Source organism: Mus caroli, unplaced genomic scaffold (genome assembly GCF_978045245.1).
Source record: "Mus caroli unplaced genomic scaffold, Mus_caroli_1 scaffold_10, whole genome shotgun sequence".
Classification (NCBI taxonomy): Eukaryota; Metazoa; Chordata; class Mammalia; order Rodentia; family Muridae; genus Mus; species Mus caroli.
This window is the reverse complement of record NW_028227265.1, coordinates 6,884,053-6,907,727: the sequence shown is the minus strand read 5'-3', so window position 1 is coordinate 6,907,727 and position 23,675 is coordinate 6,884,053. Positions and strand designations below refer to the sequence as shown.

Here is a 23,675-nt window from a genome sequence, read left to right as displayed (position 1 = left end):
ATGAACCTGGGACACCTAGGAGAGGGGAAGTACCGCTGACCCCACCCATAGAAGATGAACTGTGCCAGGAGGGACAGAGCTATCTAGAAATGTACCACTAAGCCAGCTTCAACACCAGGGACCTTGCCCCCACCATGCAGAAATCGGGAGTAGAGTGAAGAAGACTGGAACTCAGCTCCCACTGGCTTCTCTCTTGGGACCTACTAGCCACGAAACTGAACCCAAGTCGCTCCATGCTCCCATCCAATGGATGGGAGCCTGCTCGCATTACTTTCTGTAGCTTTCCCCAGGCTCAGGCCATGGCCTGGAGACTCTTCCTCAGCAACCCCCCCCCCCCCATCAGCTTACAATAGGCATTGATTCTCTAAGTCCGTGATCTCAGAGGCTCACAGGAGAGACCCAAGAACCCTAATTCTGTGCCCAGTGATGTGTTCTGGGTCTGGGGCACAAGGAGGTCAGTCATCCCCAGTGATCCAAACCTTCCTCCCACGCGATACACTGCCAGAGTATCCCCACAGAGCCTTACTGGCTCCGGGAGAAGCAACGAGCTCCCTTCCCTGGCCAGCAAGAGGAGCCGATTAAGAAGCCACTTAAGAGCAAAGTGAGGGCTGTTCCCTGCATAGGCAGGCAGGGTGGGGACAGGGACAGTGCTGGCCAAGGGCTATATGTTCAGTTCCTGGAAAAAGCAGTGAGAGAAATGACGGGCGGGTCATCCTCCTACCGCCACATCCTGTTTTTATGGAAAACTAATCTAATTCCTGATGGTGAAGCCAGCAGCAGACATCCCCTGGGGGGTCCCCGGGGGCCCTCAGTGTCAGCCCCATAGGGTCAGGCCCCTTTGCCCAGTGTCCAGAGTGGCTACCCTCCCTGCCAGCCCCACCCTGGAAGGTGGTGGAGTTCCATCTTAACCACACTGTCCCCTCCCAGGAGAAGCTGCATCGATGGGCCTCCCTACCAGTGAAAGGCAGGCTTATTTTTATCCTCAGCCCAAGCTTGGACCAGACTATGTCCCACATGGCCTCAGTGGGTCTAGGGATGGGGACAGCTGTCACCTGGAGATGCCACTCAGCACAGACAGACAAGTCAGAGGTACTAGGTCATAGTATATTCCTGGGGCCTAGGCTGTGTCGGCAGCCTCGTGGCTGAGTCCTAGCCCAGTTTCTGAATGACCTCCGGGCCTCAGTTTCCTCATCTGTAAAGTGTGTTGACAATTCCATGTGCCTTAAAGACTACCAAACTAGAGTCACTGTATGTATGCACTGTGACATGCTGTCAGCTTGTTGTTGGCTCTCCCAGCTTCCATCCTCACCTCCTAGAGACTGTTCACTGAGCGTGCGTTGTGAGGCTGCTGAGTCTCCGAGCAGCCGTGGAAGCACCAGGCTATGGAATTGTGAGACTGACTCTTGACTCCCATGGCCTTTGACCACAAAGAGCCTTTCTTGGCTTCCTGTGGGCCTCGAAGGGTCAAGGCTGAGCTCAGCCTCTTCGCAGGAAGGAAAAGGCCTAAAGATGACAACAGAACCAGGCTTCCCCTGGTCCGGGCTTCAGGGGCAACACAGGAAGAGCAGATGGGCTTCTTTAGGGGCTCCATGGCAAGAAACCTGTGCAGCTGGTGGGGCTAGGGCAGGCCTCAATTACCTTACTCCTTAAATAGACAGAAAGGGAGTGACTGGCTGTCTTAGTTAGGGTTTTACTGCTGTGAACAGACACCATGACCAAGGCAAGTCTTAAAAAAGGACAACATATAATTGGGGCTGGCTTACAGGTTCAGAGGTTCAATCCATCATCATCAAGGTGGGAACATGGCAGCATCTAGGCAAGCATGGTGCAGGAGGAGCTGAGAGTTCTGCATCTTCATCTGAAGGTGACTAGTGGAAGACTGACTAATTCCCAGGAAGCTAGAGTGAGGGTCTTAAGCCCACACCCACAGTGACACACCCACTCCAACAAGGCCACACTTCCAAATAGTGCCACTTTCCAGGCTGAGCTTATTCAAACTTTGACACTGGCTAACATTTCTTCTGCTGGAACCCATGTGGGCAGAGGCTGAGGGACAGATCACTGGGGGTTCTGGGTCCTATTCACCATTGCCAGAAGCAGACATACACTGGGAATGGGTTCTAACGCTTTGTCTTAATTCAGCTCCCAAAGGCTGAATTTCCAGACACTGAAGGTCCCTGCCCGCAGCTGGCTTTGATCAGTAATAAAGAATTGCCATACAGTCAATGGCTGGGTACTTCTAAACCGCACCCCCCACACACACACACACAGCTAGCACACACACACCCTTCTGGTATTCCTGAATTAACACCTTTTAAAATCTATATTTCATCTCTGACATACAGAGTCTTCTAAGACCAATGGCAACATCAATTCAGTCAGGCCTCAGCAAAGGAAGCCTGACACCTTCAGCATCCTTCCTGCTGGGTCAGAGATAACACTAACAGTGATGCTTGAATATCTATTCATCACTTTCCCTTTCAAAGAAATATGCATGGTTTGGTCTTCACCTGCCAAGCCCGGAGGGAACCGATGGTGCAGACACCATGAGACATCCAGCATTCAGCTCACATTATGCGTCTCGGGGCCTGAAGCAATGGCCGGTCATACCCACCCACCCTGCAGCTGGCCACATCCCATGGACAGGAGACCTTACTCAGCTTCCCCAGGCCTGTGACCTGCACAGCAGGGCCAAGGACAGCAGTTGCCACATGAAGCCACCATGACAGTGTAGTACATAGGGAGTTCAGAGCAAGACTTGCCCACAAACATTCAGCCAGAGGGCCTCAAAGTGGATAAAGTCATAGAGGGCGCCCCGGCCGTGCTCCTTCGGTCAGTGAATTCTGGCTCCATTCCCTGAGCTGTGTTCCTGGAGCAAGGACATCATCAGACTTGGTAGAAAATACCCTTAGCCACTGAGGCATCTCACTGGTTCAAGCCCATTTTTAAAGATGAAGGGTTCAAAGTATAGCCAAGCAGTCTAACTTGCCTATAAAGGCACCCGGCAACAGATATCTAATATCACTCCTGTGTCTTAGTCAGGGTTTCTATTCCTGCACAAACATCATGACCAAGAAGCAGTTGGGGAGGAAAGGGTTTATTCAGCTTACACTTCCATACTGCTGTTCATCACCAAAGGAAGTCAGGACTGGAACTCAAGCAGGTCAGGAAGCAGGAGCTGATGCAGAGGCCATGGAGGGATGTTCTTTACTGGCTTGCTTCCCCTGGCTTGCTCCGCCTGGCTTGCTCAGCCTGCTCTCTTATAGAACCAAGACTACCAGCCCAGGGATGGCACCACCCACAAGGGGCCTTTCCCCCTTGATCACTAATTGAGAAAATGCCTTACAGTTGGATCTCATGGAGGCATTTCCTCAACTGAAGCTCCTTTCTCTGTGATAACTCCAGCTGTGTCAAGTTGACACAAAACCAGCCAGGACACTCCTGTCTCCAGGAGTAGACACCCCGATGCTCTCCTCACTTAGCCAACAGAATGCTCCAAGGCACACGCCGCCAACAGGCAATGTGTGAATAGATAGCTAACCTTTGCCCTGCTCAAGATGCACAGCTCCCTATAGCTGCAATCTGACCTGCAGAGCGAGATATCCGGCCTGTGCACCAGCCCTGCCTCCCCCAAGTTGGATTTCATAAGGCATTTCCACCCACGGAACCTGCAGGGCTATCCCCCGAGAGGTGCGGGGCCAGGCAGTACAGTTGGGAACCTTACATCTGAAGACTTTAAAGAGACTGGCGGGGGGAGGGGAGCTCTATCACAGAATAGTTACAGCACTGGACAATTGCTCCAGGGACTGCTGGCCAGACACTCAGCCCCACAGGAGCTGAGGGGTGTCCCATATTACATGTAGTGCAGTAGACCCTGATTTTGTTTGCTTGCTGTTGTTTGTTTGGAGGCAGGGTCTCACTATATTGTTTCAGTTGTCCTGAAACTATGTAGACTAGGCTGGCCTTGAACTCAGAGATCCACTGCCCATGCCTCCCGAGTAATGGGATTAAACGCATGTAGTTTTGTTGTTGTTGTTTTTGAGTCAGGGTCTCACACTGTAGCCCAGGCTGACCTGGAATTAGGTAGTCCAGGCTGGCCTTAAATTAGCAACAATCCTTCTGCCTCAGCCTCCTAAGTGCTGGGATTATAGATGTGAATTGCCATGCCCAGATGGCCAGCCCCACTTCCAAGGATGAAGGTTTCATGGCTAACAAGATGACTCAGGGGGCTGGTGAGATGGCTCAGCGGGTAAGAGCACCTGACTGCTCTTCCAAAGGTCCTTAGTTCAAATCCCAGCAACCACATGGTGGCTCACAACCATCTGTAATGAGATCTGACTCCCTCTTCTGGTGTGTCTGAAGACAGCTACCGTGTACTTACATGTAATAAATAAATAAATCTTAAAAAAAAAAAAAAGATGACTCAGAGGATAAAGGTGCTTGCTGCCAAGCCTGACAGTCCAAGTTTGATCCCCAGGACCTATATGGTTGAAGAAAAGACCTACTCCCCCAACTTGTCCGCTGACCTCCACATGCAAAACCATCCATACACACTGTCTTAGTCAGTGTTTCTATTCCTGCACCAACATCATGACCAAGAAGCAAGTTGGGGAGGAAAGGGTTTATTCAGCTTACACTTCCACATTGCTGTTCATCACCAAAGGAAGTCGGGACTGGAACTCAAGCAGGTCAGGAAGCAGGAGCTGATGCAGAGGCCATAGAGGGACGTTCCTTACTGGCTTGCTTCCCCTGGCTTGCTCAGCTTGCTTTCTTATAGAACCCAGGACCACCAGCCCAGGGATGGCACCACCCACAATGGGCTGGGCCCTCCTCCATCAATCATTGATTGAGAAAACCCCTGCAGCTGGATCTCATGGAGACATTTCTTCAACTGAGGCTCCTTCCTCTCTGATGACTCTTAACTTACGTAAGCTGACACACAAAAGCCAGTGATGAACAGCCTTGCGAATGTGTAAGCTGAATAAACCCTTTCCTCCCCAGCTTGCTTCTTGGTTATGATGTTTTGTGCAGGAATAGAAACCCTGACTAAGACACACACACAGTCACATATAAAATAAAACATCTAAACAAGGAGGGGGGAGGAGAATTTACTAAAACATAGCTTGGCCAGGAGTGGTGGTGCTCGATTTTAATTCCAGCACTCGGGAGGCAGAGGTGAGTTGGATCTCAATGGGGCCAGGGCCAGCCTGGTCTACAGAGAGAGTTCCAGGGCAGCCAGGGCTGTTACACAGAAAACCCCTGTCTTGAAAATCTAAAAAACAAAACAAAAACAAAATTCTCCCCACCCCCTAAAAAACAACAAAAACCTCAGTTTGTTCAAAAATGCAGCAATGATATCTAATACTTTATGTGCTAGTTTAAATATTTAGATCTCTATTTTGAATTATGTGTGTATGTGTGCATCTGTGTATGCACATGAGTGGGGCCCACAAGGTGCTGGATCCCCTGAAGCTGGAGTCGCAGGTGGTTGTGAGCACTTGATGTGAGAGCAGGGAACTGAACGCAGGTCCTTTAGAAGAGCAAACAGCGCTCTTAACCTCTGAGCCACGCTAAAGCCCTGGACACCAATTTAAAAAAAATAAAAAGTATGTTCATTTATTCTTTTTCTTTAAAGATGAAGGGTTCAGAACTCAGAGAAGCCATGTAAACTGCCCAACGGCATGCAGCAGCACAGCCAAAAGTCAGAACATCTGTGGACCGGGGTGGGGTGGGGTTGGGGGTAGGATTCAACAAGAGGCTGAGCCTGCGACTGTCCTCTTCCTACATTGCAGGAGGAGGCCATTACACAGCATTATCAACTACAGTTCTAAAATGCTACCCAGAACCTCCTGGGTTCTACATAGCTCAGGGGTGCTCTTGTGGCTAGCACCACCCACACATACACACAACTAACATAACTCAGAACACAGTTCAATGAAGACTTCACAGATAATCAAATACAAGGGTTCAGTCCTGGATGACCTGGAGACTTAGCATGGGGAACAGATGGCCTTTGCTGTATTCACACCACCAGGCCCTGACCACATTCAGGTTGGCTGTGTGATCTAGAGTACCTCAGGGAGGCACCTGAGCCTGAATCTGACAGAGGGGTGAGGGCTTTGCTTTTTGCTCCATAAGACAGTTGGTTGGAGACACCTACCTCATCACCATCTCCTGAGGTCCCCAGCAGCTCTATCATCACCACCACCATCACACACACACACACAAAGCAAAGCAAAACTACAAGCACTTGAGGCCCCTCAGCGGGGCCAGGCTTCCTCCAGTGAGTGAGAAGAATCACTGTGTCTCCACACCGCAGCCACACTTGGGGCCCTGAGTACCTGTGCTTCTTGATTGGCCTCTCTGGAAGGGCCGTCATCTCTGGAATGTAACTGGGCCTGCTGGTCCAGAAGGCTCGTGGGAGCTCAGAGTTCCTTAGCCTTGAGAGTAATGGTTCTAGCTCCTCCCACAGCCCCAAGGCCACGCTGTCTCCAGTCACCTGGGTCTCTCGGATTTAGACAGCTGAAGCTGTTTGGCATCAAGCCCTGTGCTTTATATAGCTGTGGGGGAGTTGGGGGGTGGAGGAGAGGTGCAGAGGGGCTGGAAGTGGTGGGAGAGGTCTGCCCACCCATGATGAGTCAAGGGTAGAGGTGGGAGGGAGAAGCAGAGGAGCTTGGCTGGAAAACCAGGGACACAGAGCTTCAAGGTGAAGACTCCCCGCTGTGTGGTCCTGCGGAAACCCAGCCTCACCCAAGGGTGCTTCCCCAGGCTGGAGGATAGAGTCCCAGAAGGAAGGGGATGACCACTGATTATCAGTGTAACAGCAGACTGCGAAGGAGACACCTATCTATACCTACTGTCTTCCTTAGCTATCACGAAGAGGATCTGAAGCAGCCAGGGACATGTCACCCACAGCAGCCCTGACCACCACACACAGCTGGCCCACCCCACACTTCACGTTTCCACCGAGAGAACTAGACACTGACGCAGGAGGACCTTTACAGAGATCACTGAGCCAACTGCTCAGAGGCTACTCAAGGAAGGCTGCCGAGGGCTTCAGGTTCCACCAAGCCTTCCTCAGGCAGTACCACCCTTTGATCACCAACAGCTTTCTTAGGTCTCTGTTTCCACAGCACTGTGAGCCTCTACCCCACACCCCTGATCCTTGGAGATTAGGGCCTACCCGGCTTTCCTTCCCTAGCTGGGATGGTCTGTGCCCACTGATAAGGTCTGTGTGATGGTTAGCTTTAACTGTCAACGTGACAGAAGCTACAATCAATCACCTGGGAAGGAAGTCTTAACTGAGAAGTTGTCTAAATGAGGTTATCCTGTGGGGGATTGACTTGATTGTTAATTGGTGTGGGAAAGACCCAGCCCACTGTGGGCAGCACTATTCCCTAGGCAGAGGGTCCTGGACTGTGTGAGAGTGGGGAAATCAAGCTGAGTACAAGCGAGTGACTATAAACGCGTTTGTTTTTCTCTGCTCTTGACTGTGGAGGTGATGTGACCAGCTGCCTCGAGCTCCTGCTGCGGTGACATCCCTACAGTGATGAACTGTAACCCAGAATCATGAGCTAAAAATAACCCTGTTTCTCCCCTTCAGTTGCTTTTTGGTCTGGATCCTTTATCACAGCCACTGAAATGAAATTAGGACAGCTTAGAATGTGGTCACCATGAGGCCATGTCACCAGGCAAGACTGGACAGGTGTGACCTCTGAGACCTGGAGCAACATCCACCTCGGTACCTCCTCCTGGTCTCTGCTAACATTCCCTTCCCACCTACAGGATGGCAACTCCCAGCCTTCCTTGACCCCACTAGGCCAATATAAACAAGAAACCACAGATGCATGACACTGGGCACAGGCAGGTAGGAGTGTAACACAGGGCTGCAGTTTTGCAAGGTCCAGCTACCATCCCCAGATGCAAGCTTCAAGCAATGGGTCCAGCCACCTCCACATGATGGAGCAGAAACAGGGACGGCCCTGTAGGGCCAGCCAAGGGCCACTCTGGATTCTGGAGGCTGAAAAGGAAGCAAAAAGTTGTACCTAGATGCTACAAGGCATGCTGTCCCAGATAAGGACAGGGATGGAGGACTGAGGGACAGACAACTCAGCTGGTTGGCACACAGCCTCTGAGGAGACTGGGGACCATGCACTGCGCGGGCTCCCTAGAGGCTTTGCAAGACATAGGTTGTCAGAGTAATTCACACCTACACCTCGTGAGCCCCTGGTGCAGCATCAGCCGAGCACAGGAACTGCCCTATCCTTCAGACTCATGCCTGGGGTCCTCATGGACTCAGGGAAAAGTGGGGAAAGTAGGCAGGGTACAGAGGTAGCCATGGCAACCCCTGGGGACAAGGACAAGAGGAATCAGGACACCAACACACAAGGCCCCAGGCCCAGCAGACCAAGGAGACCACATTGTAAGGAGAGAACAAGGGCCCTGGTCAGACCTGTCAATCAGAACAGGACTGCAAGAGGCAGGAGCAGCCACTCTGAGGCAGGACAAGGGCCCTGTGTTTGAAGTTGACCCAAGGACTGAAAGCTGAGCAGGTGGACGGGGATGGGGTGGTGGTGATGGGACAGGACATTCTGTAAGGCACCCAGGCAGGTGGTAGGCAGGACAGACAGCATCCAGCCACACAGCAAGGCAGGGAGAGTCACGTGCATAAAGAGTGAAAACACTCACAGTGCAGGCAGCAGTCACACAGGTTAGGGCCCGCCCCTAATGTGACACCATGAAAACTGGAAGAGGTGTGCCACGCAGACAAAAAAACACTCAAGATACACGGTGAATGGTGGGGGAAATGTCAAATTCATAACAAACCCCAAGGGCCAAACCTAAAGGAAGCCAAATGGCACATGCATGCCTGTAATGCCAGCCTTTGGGAGTGGGCGCAAGAGGTTGAGGTTAGCCTGGGCTACTCAGTGATCTGCTGTCTCACCTGGAGCTCAGCAAAGAGCTCTGTTGGTCGTCTCCTCACCTAGCACGCATGCAACCCTGGTTCAATCCCTAGTGACATATAAACCAGGCACGGCGGCACACACATGGCATCCCAGCACACCAAAGGAAGGTCAGGAGTTCGAGACCATCCTTGGCTACATACGAAGTCTGAGGCTAGCCTGAGTTGCAGAGGACCCTGTCTCAAAATTAAAAATAGAGCTGAGGAGAAAACTCAGTAGAGCGATTGTGCCATGAGCAGAACCCCAGTTCAGTCTCAAGAACCTACATGTTTAAAAAGCTGGGTAACAGCCGGGCAGTGGTGGCACACGCCTATAATCCCAGCACTTGGGAGGCAGAGGCAGGTGGATTTCTGAGTTCGAAGCCAGCCTGGTCTACAGAGTGAGTTCCAGAACAGCCAGAGGTATAGAGAGAAACCCTGTCGCAAATAAACAAAACAAAACCAAAACAAATAACAACAAAAGCTGGGTAGCCTGGTGTGGCAGTGAATGTTTTCATCTCAGTATGAGAAGCAGAGGCAGCCGGAGCTCTGTGAGTGTAATGCTACCCTATTCTATACAGCAAGGTTCAGTCCAGCTAGGGCTTTATGGTGAGACCCTGCATAAAAATAATTTTTTATGAAACAGCTTAAAGCTGAGTGTAGCAGTGCATACCAGTGCTGGGGGGACAGCCACAGGTTGCTTCTTGGGGTTTCCTGGCCTGCAGTCATAGTCCAACTGGAGAGTTATAGGTTGCTGAGAAATCTCTCAGAAAACAAGGTGGCCAGCTTCTAGAATAAACACTTGAGGTTGACCTCTGACCTCCTTGTGCACCTGTGTACATACATGAACACACCACACACACACACACACAAACAGAAGAAAGAAAGAGAAACCAAAACAAGAAGATACTCAATTTTGGGGGCTGGTGAGATGGCTCAGAGGTTAAGAGCACTGACTGAAGGTCCTGAGTCCCACCAACCACATGGTGGCTCACAACCGTCCGTAATGAGAACTGACACCCTCTTCTGGTGGGTCTGAAGACAGCTACAGTGTACTTATTTATAATAAAAAATAAATCTTTGGGCGGGAGTGAGCAGGGTTGACCGGAGCAAGCAGAGGTACAAAAAAAAAAAAAAAAAAAAAAAAAAATTCAATTCCCAGCAACCACATGAAGGCTCACAACCATCTGTATAGCTACAGTGTACTTGCATACATAAAATCAATAAATAAATCTTTTTTTAAAAAAGATACTCAATTTTTTTAAATGGCTGAAAGACATAAAGAGACACACTGAAGTCAGAAAGTATCACATACTGGACTCAAGAGCCAGCTCAGTCAGCACCAGTCCACAGAAAGCAAACTGAAGCCACGGGAGCCCCCCCTTCAGCAACTTGCACATAGGCTGTGGGCACCAGGGTGTAGAGGCTGGAGAGGTCTGGAGTTTACACATGTACCCTCTTCCCCTGTGCACCTGAGAGGTCCTCTCCCCACCCCCACCTCAGGACACAAACAGAACAGTGAGTCTTGCGTCTGCGCAGCGTGAGGCAGGAGGATCTGGAGTTGTAGGACTGCCTGGGAGTGAGACCTTGAAGGAGAAGATAAAAAGGGAATAGTACCACACAGAAGCTGGGATGAAGCTCACACGCCCGAGCAAAGATGCCGGAGAGGCTCATGACCCGTGGGCTCTCTGAAGCCCAGATGTAGGCAAGGCAGCCAGGGCTGGAGGGCAGCATGGGGGTCCCTTCACTGTCTGGTTCCGGAATGGTTGTTTGGAAATCCTCAGGTGTTGAACCTCACCAGGCAGTGCCACAGAACTATGGGTTCCACTGGGTGCTGGTAACACGCAGGGCTCTGTGCAGGCCTCGGTGCCCAGGTGCACCGGAAACTGGGCAGTGGCGGGGGACCCCAGAGCCTCAAAGAGCCTGGGGCAGAGCAAGTCTTACAGACACATTTGCCAAGTGAATGACAAGGATAGTGACCAGACATCAGGAGGAGAGGACAAGTGAGGAGACACTGTTGTGTGGGAAGGGGTGGCAGAGTGACCTAGTCCTGGATGAGTGACATGTCTGGAAGGACACCCTAGAGGACCCACCCAGGAAGGCAGAGCAGGGAAATTGCTGACAGGATACATTGAAGGGGCTATGACTGAAGGACAGGACTTCTGGCAGAACTCTGGCAGTGAGCAAGGACTACGTACCCCAACTATGATCCTATAGTCTCCTTAGAAATAGGCTCAGTCAGCGGTGGTGGCTCAATGCCTTTAATCTCAGCACTAGGGAAGCAGAGGCAGGCAGATCTCTGTGAGTTTGAGGCCAGTCTGGTCTGCAGAGTGAGTTCCAGGACAGCCAGGGTTACAGAGAGAAACACTGTCTCTAAGACCAAAACAAAACAAGCAAACATAAGCAGGCTACCTGGGCTGTGGAGACCTGATGGATAAAAGTGTTGTCATGCAAGCCTGACAACCTGCCTGCTTATCCCGTGGCAGTGTCTGTGAGCCCAGCACTCCTGGGATGAGAGGCAGAGATGGGAGAGTCTTCCAGAAGCTCATAGTCCAACTAGCCGGAGGACACACTACAGTGGCAAACAAGATAGATCTCGCTTCAAACAAGGTGGAAGGTACAGAGCAGTATCTGAGGTCGACCTCTGACCTCCACATACGTGACATAGCACACACACAGACCTTCACATGTGTGACATAGCACACACACACCCTCGCACATGAAAATGTCCACACAGGTACATTCAAACACAAAAATAAACTTTTTTTTAAAAAAGAAACAAAGCCTTGCCCCCTTAGAGGCCACTCTCCCACTGGCTGCCATGTCTTGGGGAGATAGGCGAGACTGGAAAGCCAGAGGTCCAAGGCTCTCATAGTAGACAACGCTGCTCGGGGGGTTGCTTGGAGGAAAGAACACTGGCGTGTGTTTGCGAAGGCAGGGACAGCAGTAGGTGCCACAGGCCTCAGCAGCACAGGCAGGAGAGGGCCTGGATCTACACAGGGCTGGAAGACAGCATGCACCCAAGAGATTGGCCACTCAAAGTAGACTCAAGGTAGACTCCATCAGAGGGAAGGAAAACAGTCCTGGCCCCACTCAGACAGAGGAGATAGGGCTGGCTAACGGGCCACGGCCTTTGAGGCTGCTGAAGGCTGCATGGGACCATCTCACTGTCGGTGATGCAGGCAACAGGAAGCTGGCCAGGACTGGGAGGACTCAGCTATCCTCAGAGTGATCTTGGGCAACCTGGATAGCCTGCCCACCTGTTCCTTCCCAAACAGGACAAGAAAAACCCTACAGAGGACAGAGGTCATTGTACAAAGCTCAGCACAGAACGGGCAGGGGCCATGAGGGTCATGTTAGCAAGGGAAAGGAAAAATAAAAACAGCTGTCAGGCTAGTGATAGTCTTATTTTCCTTTTAAAGATTTTAGCCAGGCAATGGTGGCACACACCTTTGGGAGGCAGAGGCAGGCAGATCTCTGTGAGTTCGAGGCCAGCCTGGTCCACAGAATGTATAAGTGGGGGACGGGAGGAGGTACATAGGAGGGCAGGTGCCCACAGAGTCCCATAGAGGGTGTCTGAGTCTCTGGAGCTAGAGTCATGGATAAACATGAGACCCCCAGTGTGGGTGCTCAGAGCTGGATCTCCATCCATTCTCTGCAACAGCGGTACACACACTCTCTCTCCAGCTCCCTCACTGCCCCTTTAAAATTCCCTGGAACATTGTCGTTGTCGGGATGTTGCTGTTAAACACTGTTTTAACCATAAACAGAAATCAAGTATGTGAGAGAGAGGGCGGGCCAGGAGCATGCTGGAGCCACAGCAGAGGTAGGCTCACCTGCTGGAAGCTGGGATGTAAGGGGACAGCAGACAGACAGCAGGCTTTGCGGGGAGGAGGGGCGTCCAGGAGGCGAATATCAAACCCTACGCTTGCAGTCTCCAAAGCTCACCTCGGGACCCATACCTCATCCTCGGGTCCCCAGCACGTACAGGCTTCCAGTCCAGACCCTGGGGATGAGGATTCTTGGAAGGGTGGCCAAGACTTGGAGGGCGAAGGTGGCTTCTAGACATAGGAGGAGAACCAGGCAGCAGGGAGAGAGCCTAATACTTACCCTCTGAAGGCCTTTACCAGGCTGAGCAGAAACACTGCCTGTACAGTTCAGGGAGATAGACAGGTCGTATGGTGGTTTGAATGAGTTTGGCCCCAGTAGGCTTATATATTTGAAAATTTGGTCCCCAGTTGGTAGACTGTATAGGAAGGATTAGGAGGCGTGGCTTTGTTGAAAGAAGTGTGTCACTGAGTGGGCTCTGAGGTTTCAAAAGCTCACTGGGCCCAGTCACATGCGTTTCCTGCCTCCATCTTGGTGACTCAGATGTAAGCTTGCAGATATCCCTCCAACACCACACAGACCTGACACCATGCTTCCCACCAGGATGGTCATGTAACCCTCTGAAACTGTAAGCAAGTCCCCAATTAAATGTTTTTGTTTAAGTTGCCTTGGTCATGGTGTCTCTTCACAGCAATAGAACAGTAACCAAGATAGGCCAGCCCAGCTTCACGTTCCCCAGAGCCCAGCAGCTGTTCCCTAGGCCCATTTTAGGCTGCCTTTCAATGGGGGTAAGGAAACCACAGGAGGCCGAGGTGGCCACCATCCCTTTGCAGCCTGAACCCAGGGTTCAGAAATGGTCCCAGCTATATATACTCATGGAGAAAAATAGCGTGCACATTGCAGTCTGGTAAACAGTCCAGTCGTGGCTGACCCTGTCAGCCCGTTAGAGAGAACCAAAAATACCCCCTATAATTATGCTATTAAAACATACCAGAAAAGCGGAGCCACCCCACTCAGCAGGGGTTCCTGGGATGTCTACAGGGAGTTGGGAGGCTGAACATACTGGCTAAGGCATCTGATAGCACCCAAGAGGCTGGTCTGGCTGGACAGCTATCCTTGTCCCCTCTAAGATGATGCTTGCTTCCCCATGATGGTCAGTTCCCCAAGGGACCAGTGGGAGTGGCTACCTGGACAGCCTGTGGTCTTCATGCATAAATGCAACAGGACCCACCCAGGATCACCTCAGAGGGACACGTGAAAGGCAGAGGTGTCCTTGACACCAGAAACTTAGGCACAACTGAAGGGAAGGCTGAACGGGAACCCCAAAACAACCATGGATGTTCCAACAACAAAAGAGATGAGGTGACAAGGCCGTAGCAGTAGGTGACAGGCAGCAGATGCCACCATGCTGAGACCAGAGAGAGCTAGGGAGGACCAAGGCCTCTTGGGAATGGGGGTGGGGGTTGGGAATTCAAAGGGTTCAATGGAGTTTATGCCAGCTGATCTGAGCCACACCCAGCCACGGTCCAAAAGTATTAAATGAAAAACTCCAGAAGTATGCATTTCATAAGTTTTTAAAATATTTTGTGTATGTATTTGTGTGTGTGTGTGTGTGTGTGTGTGTGTGTGTGTGTACGTACATGAGATTTGTATAAACTTTTGGGAGCCTTTACCTACTGAGCCATCCTACCAACCCTTACCTTTGGGGTTTTTTTGTTTTGTTTGTTTGCTTGTTTTAAAAAAGATTTGTTTGTTTGTTTGTTTATTATATGTAAGTACACTATAGTTGTCTTCAGACACACCAGAAGAGGGCATCTGATCTTATTACAGATGGTTGTGAGCCACCATGTGGTTGCTGGGAATTGAACTCAGGACCTCTGGAAGAGCAGCTGTATTAGTTAGGGTTTTACTGCTGTGAACAGACACTATGACCAAGGCAAGTCTTATTAAAAAAAAACAACATTTAATTGGGGCTGGCTTACAGGTTCAGAGGTTCAGTCCATTATCATCAAGGTGGGAGCATGGCAGTATCCAGGCAGGCATGGCGCAGGAGGAGCTGAGAGTTCTATGTCTTCATCCAAAGGCTGCTAGTGGAAGACTGACTTCCAGGCACCTAGGGTGAGGATCTTATACCCACACCCACAGTGACACACCCATTCCAACCAGGTCACACCTATTCCAACAAGGCCACACCTTCAGATGGTGCCACTCCCTGGTCCAAGGATATACAAACCATCACATTCCACTCCCTGGTCCCCATAGACTTGTTCAAAAACATGAGTCTATGGGGGCCATACTTAAACATAGCATAATGCAAAATGCATTTAGTGCAACTTTCAAAGTCCTCATAGTCTATAGCAGTTGCAACAATGTTAAAAGTCCAAAGTTCAAGGTCTCTTCTGAGATTCATTCAACTTAATTAACTGTAATCCCCAAAGCAAGGCAGGAAACTAGCTGGGCAAACTCCAAACTCTGCATCTCCATGGCTGATGTCAAAGCGGTCTTCAGATCTCCACTCCTTTTTCATCTTTGTTGACTGCAACAAACTGCTTTCTCCTGGGCTGGTTCCACTCCCTGTTAGCAGCTTTCCTCAGCATGTGTCCCATGGCTCTGGCATCTTTAACATCTTTGAGTCTCCAAGGCAATTTCAATGTTACAGCTTCTTGTTTCAGTGTCTGGGATTCCACTTGATCTTTTGGACTCCTCCTAAGGGCTGGCATCCCTTTTCCAGCTCTGCCCTCTGTAGACTCTAAGCTCAGGTTGATCCACTCCACTATGGCTTCTGTTCTTGGTGATCACTCCATGGTACTGACATCTCTAATACACTGGGGTATTCCACTCCAATTAGGCTTCACCAATAGCCTCTCATAGGCTCTCTTCAGGGTGCCAAGCCTCAAATCCTTTGCATGACCCCTTCGGTCCTGGGCCATCAACTACAGCTGAGGCTTCACCTTCTCCAATGGCCTTCCCTAGCCTCTCACAGTGCTAAGCCTCAGCTTCTCTCCATGATCCCTTCATTCCTTCACAAGCAGTACCACCTGAGTGACTCTTACACATTACCAAGTCCAGCCGCAGCAAGTGCTTACAACCGTGGCTATCTCTGGAAGACAGCTTCTTTGTGCTCCCAGAAAACAATTCCCATAAGATTTCACCTCAGTAATGCTGGTCTCTTCTTAATCACTGCTAATTCCTTAGCTCCGGCTAACCAGCTTCAATTGTCCCAGTAGTTCCTTCCATTCTTAACTCTAGAGCCAGAGCCACATGGCTGAAGCTGCCGAGTTCTGCTGCTTGCAGGAACTAGAACATGACCCACTTGTACTACTACATTGTCACTGGCTTTCTGTTTTCCAAATCCTTCACTGCCTAAGCTTGGCTATCCTGGATCTTGCTCTGTAGATTGACCTTGAATGCAGAGATCAGCATGCCTGTCTCCTGAGATTAAAGGTGTGTACCACCATGCCTGGATTTAATTTAGCTGGGTAGGATCTTGCCCCAAGGTCCCACTCCCTTAATCTGTTATCTCCTAGAACACAGGATTTTGCTCCATTTCACTTCCTGGTATGCCTTTAATACTCTAACCATATATTTTAAATTTGGCCTTTCTAAGCTTGCTATGCTTGTTCAAACTTCTCTTTGTGAGACTTAACCAGAGAACAGAGTCTCTGCTGGGCTTTTTTGAAACTTCCTTTGTCAATGCAATTAATCCAAGTCTCTTCACCTTAGCCTCAGGCAAACTTTTCAGACAAGGGTAAAAAGTAGCCACATTCTTCACCAAAATACCACAAAACCAGTCCTTATGCCACATTCTGAAATTCTTCTCCTTTGAAATCTCTTGGGCCAAGTCAACACAGTTCAAATCACTCCCAGCAACAAAATCTTCCATATTCCTACTAGGATGACCCATTAAGCCCCATTTAAAGCATTCCACTGCTTTCCAAATCCAAAGTCCCAAAATCCACATTCTTTCAAATAAAAGCATGGTCAGGCCTATCACAGCAATACCCCACTCCTGGTACCAACTTCTGTATTAGTTAGGGTTTTACTGCTGTGAACAGACACTATGACCAAGGCAAGTCTTATTAAAAAAAAACAACATTTAATTGGGGCTGGCTTACAGGTTCAGAGGTTCAGTCCATTATCATCAAGGTGGGAGCATGGCAGTATCCAGGCAGGCATGGCGCAGGAGGAGCTGAGAGTTCTATGTCTTCATCCAAAGGCTGCTAGTGGAAGACTGACTTCCAGGCACCTAGGGTGAGGATCTTATACCCACACCCACAGTGACACACCCATTCCAACCAGGTCACACCTATTCCAACAAGGCCACACCTTCAGATGGTGCCACTCCCTGGTCCAAGGATATACAAACCATCACAGCAGCCAATGCTCTTAACAGCTGAGCCACCTCTCCAGCCCCTGTTTGTTTGTTTGTTTGTTTTTGAAGCAGTCTTTCATTATTAGTACTGGTTGCCCTGGAACTCTGACACCTACAAACCAGGCTAGCCTTGAACTCACAGAGATCAGTCTGTCTCTGCCTCCCTCGTGCTGGGAATAAAGGCTTGTGCCTTCATACTTGATGTAAAAACCTTTGAATGCATTACATGGTGGTAATTATTTAATCTTATTACTAACTATGAGGTTAACCTCTGTGCCTAATATGTAAATTAAATCTGACCACAGGTGCATATAGAGCAGTGAACTACATCAAGAGTTTGTTGGTACAAGGGCAGGTTTCCAACATCCACCACAGGTATTTGTTTTAGGAAAAAATGGTTTATGGACTACACTACAAGAGGTCCACCAGGATTTTCTGTTTGCTTTTCCTGGTGCTGGGGACTGAAGCCAGGGTCTCACACATCCCAGGTCACCACCCTATCACTGGGCTACTCCACCAGTCCCTCTTTCTACCCTTTACTTTGAAACAGGGCCTGATAAGTGACCCATACAGGCCTTGAACCTATGATCCCCCTGCCTCAGCCTCCAACGGAGTTGGGATCACAGGCTTTGGTCACCAAGACAGGCTTGTCATGAATCATGTACCATCCAGATAAGGGGACAACTATAATTGAAACTCGTCTGTGGGGCAAGCTTTAGGCTCTGCCCAACCTCCCTCCCATGCGGCCACTCCCTGCTCTTGCTCCTGGAGGCCTCTCTACAAAGGGGGAGAGGGGAATAGGCACAGGGAGGTCTCCCCAGGCCCCACCGAGTCCCAGTGACACTAACTCTAGCGCACACCTTACCAAGCCCTAGCTGGTGCCCTTCTAAGGAGGCAGAGGGCCCTGGAATGCTACAGTGACCTCATCCTCAAGCCTTGAGACCTATCCCTTCCCTCTGGACTGGCTACCCGTCCCCCATCCTATACCCTCCTCTTCCTAGGTTCTCTCTGCCTCCCAAACCTTCAGAGCACAGCAGCAGGCAGCTAGGACATCTGCCCCGTCCACTCACACTGTCCTGACCAGATAAGGAGGGAGCAGACCTTGGAGGGCCCACTGGGGTGCCCCACTTAGAGGGATTCGTTGGAGATAACCTGTTTGGAGTGTCATTATTAGAGAGTCCTTTGGGGTGGAACTCTTTGGGGGCTCTGTTTTGGATGCTGTTCCTGAGGAATACACATTGGATGGCATCTTCGGGCCCCTATGGAGAAGCTGACAGGAGCCTGTTGGTAGGTGTAACTGTTGCCTTTATTCCTCTCCACCTATGAAGAGCTGCAGAGGCTCACAGTGCCCTCAGGCCTGGCGAGGTAGAGTAAGAGCGCTCTTACATCAATCCCGTCTCCCACCCCCACCCCATGCCCAGGCACCCACTGGCCTGGAACCAGCACTAGGCTTCTGGCTGCCACCCAGTACTTTGTCCCACAAGACCTCGATGAGAGGACGCATGAATGAACTTAGAAGGTCCAGGGAGCTGCACTCTGAGCGCGGCTCCGTGCTGCACACAGGGTACAGGACTGGAGACCCCCTCAGAGTCAGGGCCTGTGCGTAGAAAGTGAGGGCATCAGCCCCTGCCTTGCCTAAGAAGAGTCCTCTGTGCGCAAGGGAACGCAGTGGTGGGAAGCCCTAGAGACCTGGCCGAGCTGCTGAAGGCCAATGTCATCACACAGCACTCAGCACGCATGGGAAAGCACTCAGGGACGCCTGGCCACCAAGAAGGAGGAAATCACCGGATGAAGGACTGGCCTTTCTCCAAACACAGCTGACCTATCCACCTCCCCAGTCTGGGTATGAGATCACAGCATGGGGACCGGAGATCAGAGCCTGGAAGTGGCCTTAAAGCTTTTATAGGCCCACTTACGGGGGAGGAGATGAGGCCTAGAACGAGGTTAAAGGCCAGACGAGTTCAGATTGAGATGAAGGGACTGGCCACCACCGGCTGTTGTCTTCCACCCACAGACTCATCCACCCGCAGCATATACTCCAGCAGACTCCCTTTGTCCTCCTAGTGACCTGAAAGAGGTACCTGCCAGCAAAGAGGGCAAAGAAAACAGCACCCGAGGTTCTCCCTTCCTATCCTTATGCTCTTGGGCCTGTGAGTTAATTCCACGAAATTCTTCTTAATTTTCAACAGCTGCATTCTGACAGCAAGACCAAAAGCTAACAGTGAGGTAGAAGGCAGCGCTGAGCTTTAGAAACAAGAACTAAATGTATATGAAAAAGTAAACATCTAATTACACTTCTAAACTAGGTAACAACTGAAAGGGGATCTCAGAGGCACAGGGAGGCGGTTCCCATGGGGCCCAGACGTGGAGTCCAAGGGCTGGCCCTCCCCAACTCTTGACAGTTAAGAGAGCAAACTCAGTGTCATCCTACAAGCAGGCAGAGACACCGCCCAGGAAGTAGTCTGGGGCTGGGATCAGAAGCCAGCACTTCTGCCCACCCCAGCAAGGTCACTTCCTCTTTAGGACCCTCCCCCTGGCTGCCAGTGACCACCTGCAATAAGAAAATGGTGACAAGGAATCCTCCCTCAGTTCTCAGGTCCCTCGCTCCTCCCCTAAACACACCGACACCCAGTGGGCTTCCTGTGCTGCTTACCCATTCCCTCCCAGACCCAGCTCGAGGCAGGGTCCCGCCCCTCTGCCAGGCCCTGTCATTGAAGCTCAGCAGGGAGTCCCCCACATCTCGACAGAGGGAAGTGGGACCTCACCCACTGGGTGGCTACCAAGACTGCAGTACTGGTGGCAGGAAAGGCTTGGTTCTCTCTGTTTTATTGCTCTTTCTGGCCCTGAGTTTCAATAGCTCTGACCACTGAGTAAGGGCTGACTAGTTCCTGTCTGAAGAGGGTAGGTGGGCAAGCCCAATAACCATTCCCACCTCCCGGCTCAGAGTGGACAGCTAATGGTGACAGAGAAAACATTCTGAGAAGGGAGACACTTCCCCACTGTAAACAGTGATACTTCTCGGTGACAAGCCATAGAGCCCAGGTGCCACTCAGTCACGGATGTGCCTCTCATGCTATGACAAACGAACGAAGAAAACAGAGACCACGTTGCCTTACCACACACAGGTCTTCACTGGGAGGGAGGGAGCTTTCTCACTACCTGGCTCTTGCTTGGATTTTAAGTTCCTGGTTCCTCTGTGAGGCCAAGAATCAGGAGACCTGGTCCTTTCTCTCTCAAGCACAAACATCCCTCCTGAATCCAGATCCCTAGGTCTCCAGGTCACCAGGTTAAGTCTGCCTGGGTTGGTCACTATTCCCTTGGGACTAGGGCATCACCTTGCCTGACTTTCCAGATTGACGTCCGGTTAGGGGAGTGGCAAAGAGACTAAGCACCCCAGGATGATTCAAACCTTCAGGAAGGCCTGAGACAGCACCCAGCATTTAAGATGACTAACCTGTGAAGACCTTGTTTCCAAAACACAGGACTCAAACTCTTCAGAGGGTGGAGGGTGAGGGAGCCCTCACAAGAGATGGAGCGAACGTTCCACCTCCAGCAAGAGGTCCCGCAGTGATGACTACACCCCATAGAAATGAACAGGATGCCAGCATCCCCTACGTCACCACACAGAGCTCTTGGCTGGCTCTGTGTCCCTTGCCCACCTCCCCAGGCATAAAGAAAACTGTTGATGGCCAAGCCCACACCCAGGCTCAGTGTCGGGGTAGGTGTGGCTTGTGCCTAGATATGTTCTCATGAATGAACTTTATTGGGGGGGGGGGACAGTTTGAGCCTAAGGAAAGACAGGAGCATTAGTCATCAATATTCTTTTGAAAGCTCCCCAGGTGACTAACACACAGGCTGGGTGGGAACCCCCAAAGCTGGCAAAGCTTCCTTTACATCCTAACCAGGCTCAGTCTGGAAACTTCCTCTGACACCCACATACTACAGCTGAAAAGCCAGGGGACCTCAGAGCCCAGACTGATCCTTGGAGGGTAAGGATAAGTTCTAGCTAGTAGCAGGCTGGACCCGAGCTTACCGTCGATTTCAGTGCTGTCCACGAGCTAAGAATGTTTTTTGCATTTTTTTTTTAACTGCTGGAAAAAATATCAGAGTATTTCATGATGTGAAAACATTCACCATCTGGCCTGTCAGAGAAAAGTCTGCCAGTTTTGTTTAAGCACGGCCCTTGTCTGTGGAAGAGGACCTCTTCCGTGAAGATGGAGAAGCCTCTCTCTTCACACAACAGGACCACCTCATCCCTGCCCTGCCCTCCTAGTTCCCAAGTGTTGACAGTCAGTTAAGGAGCCTGAGAAGCAGCTCTTGTTGAGTCTTTAAGAAGGGTACCCGTCTTCTACATTCTCATCCACCCATTCTGCTTATATTTACAGTCTGCCTGTCTACAGGCCAGCGAGGAAAAGAAGCCACAAATGTGGGCCCTAGACCTTGGCTCTCCTTAAGTCCGGGCTGAGCTGAGGACAGTATCCGCTGGCCCCTCCTTTCAGGGCTCAATGGTTTTCATTGATTCCTGCCTTGAAAAATTCCCCCCAGTTTCACCACATTTTGGTCCTACAAATCAAAACTTGGCCTGTGTGGAAGTCATTGCCCGGGTTGCTGAAACAGGGTGCGCAAGCAGTGTCTGTGGAGAGATGGAGGGAATCAGGCACAACCCTCCCACCTCCAACAGATGGACTTCCACGAGGCAGACCAACTTTCACAGTGGGTACACTGACTCTCTGAAGGCTAACTTAATCAGACCCTGAGGAAGGTCACATGTGGAGGGGTGCTGACTGCTTCAGGAGGTGTAAGGGGGTGAGCAGCTGGGCACGGTGCCCTACGTGAGGCTGGGAGAGCGGCAATGGAGCCCAGCACCTATGACACCAAAAGAGAGAAGCTCTTTGCAAGAAAGGGACATATGCCAAGGTAGGGGATCTCCAGTTCTGACATCAGGCAGAGCCTCCTGGGGCGCCCTGTGCCCCAGTCCTTCTGGAAGATAACCAAGTAGGGCACAAGGAAGACAGGAGCTTTTCCATTGGACAGACAACCTCGGAACTGAGACTAAGAACACTGAGGACTGCGCCTAGGGCTGGAACATTAGTTCTGGTAGGAAATTTCTGACTTGAAAAGCTCCAGGCAGAACGCCACCTTCTCCCAGATTGGTCAGGAAGTCATGATGCAAGTTTGACTTTTTTTTTTCTTTCTTTCTTTCTTTCTTTTTTCTTAACTACGAAAGAGAATAGAAAGTCGCGCTCCCCTCACAGCTCAGACACTAACAGCCCCTCGCCGGGGCCTCTCCTCCCAGCCCGCGCGGAGACGCCCAGCGCTATCTGGGGCTCTCGCGGACCCGCGCCTCGCAGTTGCCTGCCGGGCTTTCCACTCGGTGCCCGGGCCGGGCCCGCCGAGGCCGCCAGCGCGCTCACGCCTCTGGAATGCGAGCGCCCTGGGCCGCGAATCCCGCGGAATCTCCTCGCCTATGCTCGCCCGCCCGGGCGGCGCGGCGCTGGGGGACGCGGACGCAGCCTTCCCGCCCGTGCCCTCCACTCACCCGCCAGGAGCGTGCAGGGCAGCAACAGCCAGTAGAGCCCGGCGCCCAGCACGTGCGGCTCCATGCCCCGCGGCCGGGGGACCGCCCCGGGTCGCGCCGCCGTGGCTAAGGGGAGGTGCGAGGGCCGGAGGAACCGCGCGCCATGGCACTCAGGGCGGGTCTCCGCACGTGCGGCGCGCGGCTGCTGCGACCTCCCGCGGGCCTCGATCTCGGGTCGCCGGCCAGCCCGGCCGCGCTCTCTGGTTCCCGACGGCCGGAGCCCGCGCGCGCTGGGTTGTCAGCCCGCCCGGCTCGGAACTCACGGCGGCTCGCGGAGGCCCAGCTGGGCCGGACGGCGACGCGGCGGCTCTCTCCCTGCTCCCGCCTGCGGGCCTTTATAAGCTCGGCCCCCGCCCTCCCTGGAGTGCCCGCCTCCGCGCTTCCCCCGACGGCCAGGCGCGCCCAGGCACCCCCTCGCTGCCCAGCGCAGTCCGCTCGAGCGCCGGCCCTCCTAGCCTGGCTGGTGCCGGTGACCCGGAGACATCGGCCCGCGCGACCCCCAAGCCCCACTGCAGCCCAGCGCAGTTACTCGCACTGTGCCCGTGGGGCGCTTCTCCCTGGGGCCCCGGGGCCTGGACCCGGGGTGGGGGCAATACAAGAAGACTTCCAAGAACCTGACCCACTTAGTACCCACGCGCAACTGCGCCCCTCGTGGTTGGAGCAACTTTCGCTTTGTTCCCCAAGCCATGATGGCGCAGCGCCCCCTGGGGGCTGTCAGAGTCCCTAACTGTGGCACTGGTGACCACGCAAGCTAGGCCTTGGTGGTTGGGGTGGAGAGACACCTTACTGCTGTGGCATCAGACAGCTGCATCCCACTGTGGTCTGCATTAGGGCTTTGGGACTGCTTCCAGTCACACCTGCCCCCACTGTGTGGCTTGGCTTTAGTCAGTGTGCTACAGACAATAGCAAATGCTGACAGAGCACCTGCTGTCCCATTGGTGGTCAGACAAGGTCTG

General features: G+C 51.8%; 1 protein-coding gene across 2 annotated transcripts in view; it reads right to left on the bottom strand.

Moving 5' to 3' along the window:
- Piezo1 (piezo type mechanosensitive ion channel component 1 (Er blood group)) overlaps nucleotides 1–23,016 on the bottom strand; it is a 73,055-nt gene extending 50,039 nt beyond the window's left edge. For both annotated transcript variants that reach the window (XM_021171157.3, XM_029480475.2), the window contains exon 1: nucleotides 22,681–23,016. In XM_021171157.3, coding sequence (XP_021026816.1) covers nucleotides 22,681–22,744 — 64 coding nt within the window. In that variant the 5' untranslated portion in view covers nucleotides 22,745–23,016. The remainder of the gene's footprint in view (nucleotides 1–22,680) is intronic.
- Between the last annotated feature and the right edge of the window lie 659 nt (nucleotides 23,017–23,675).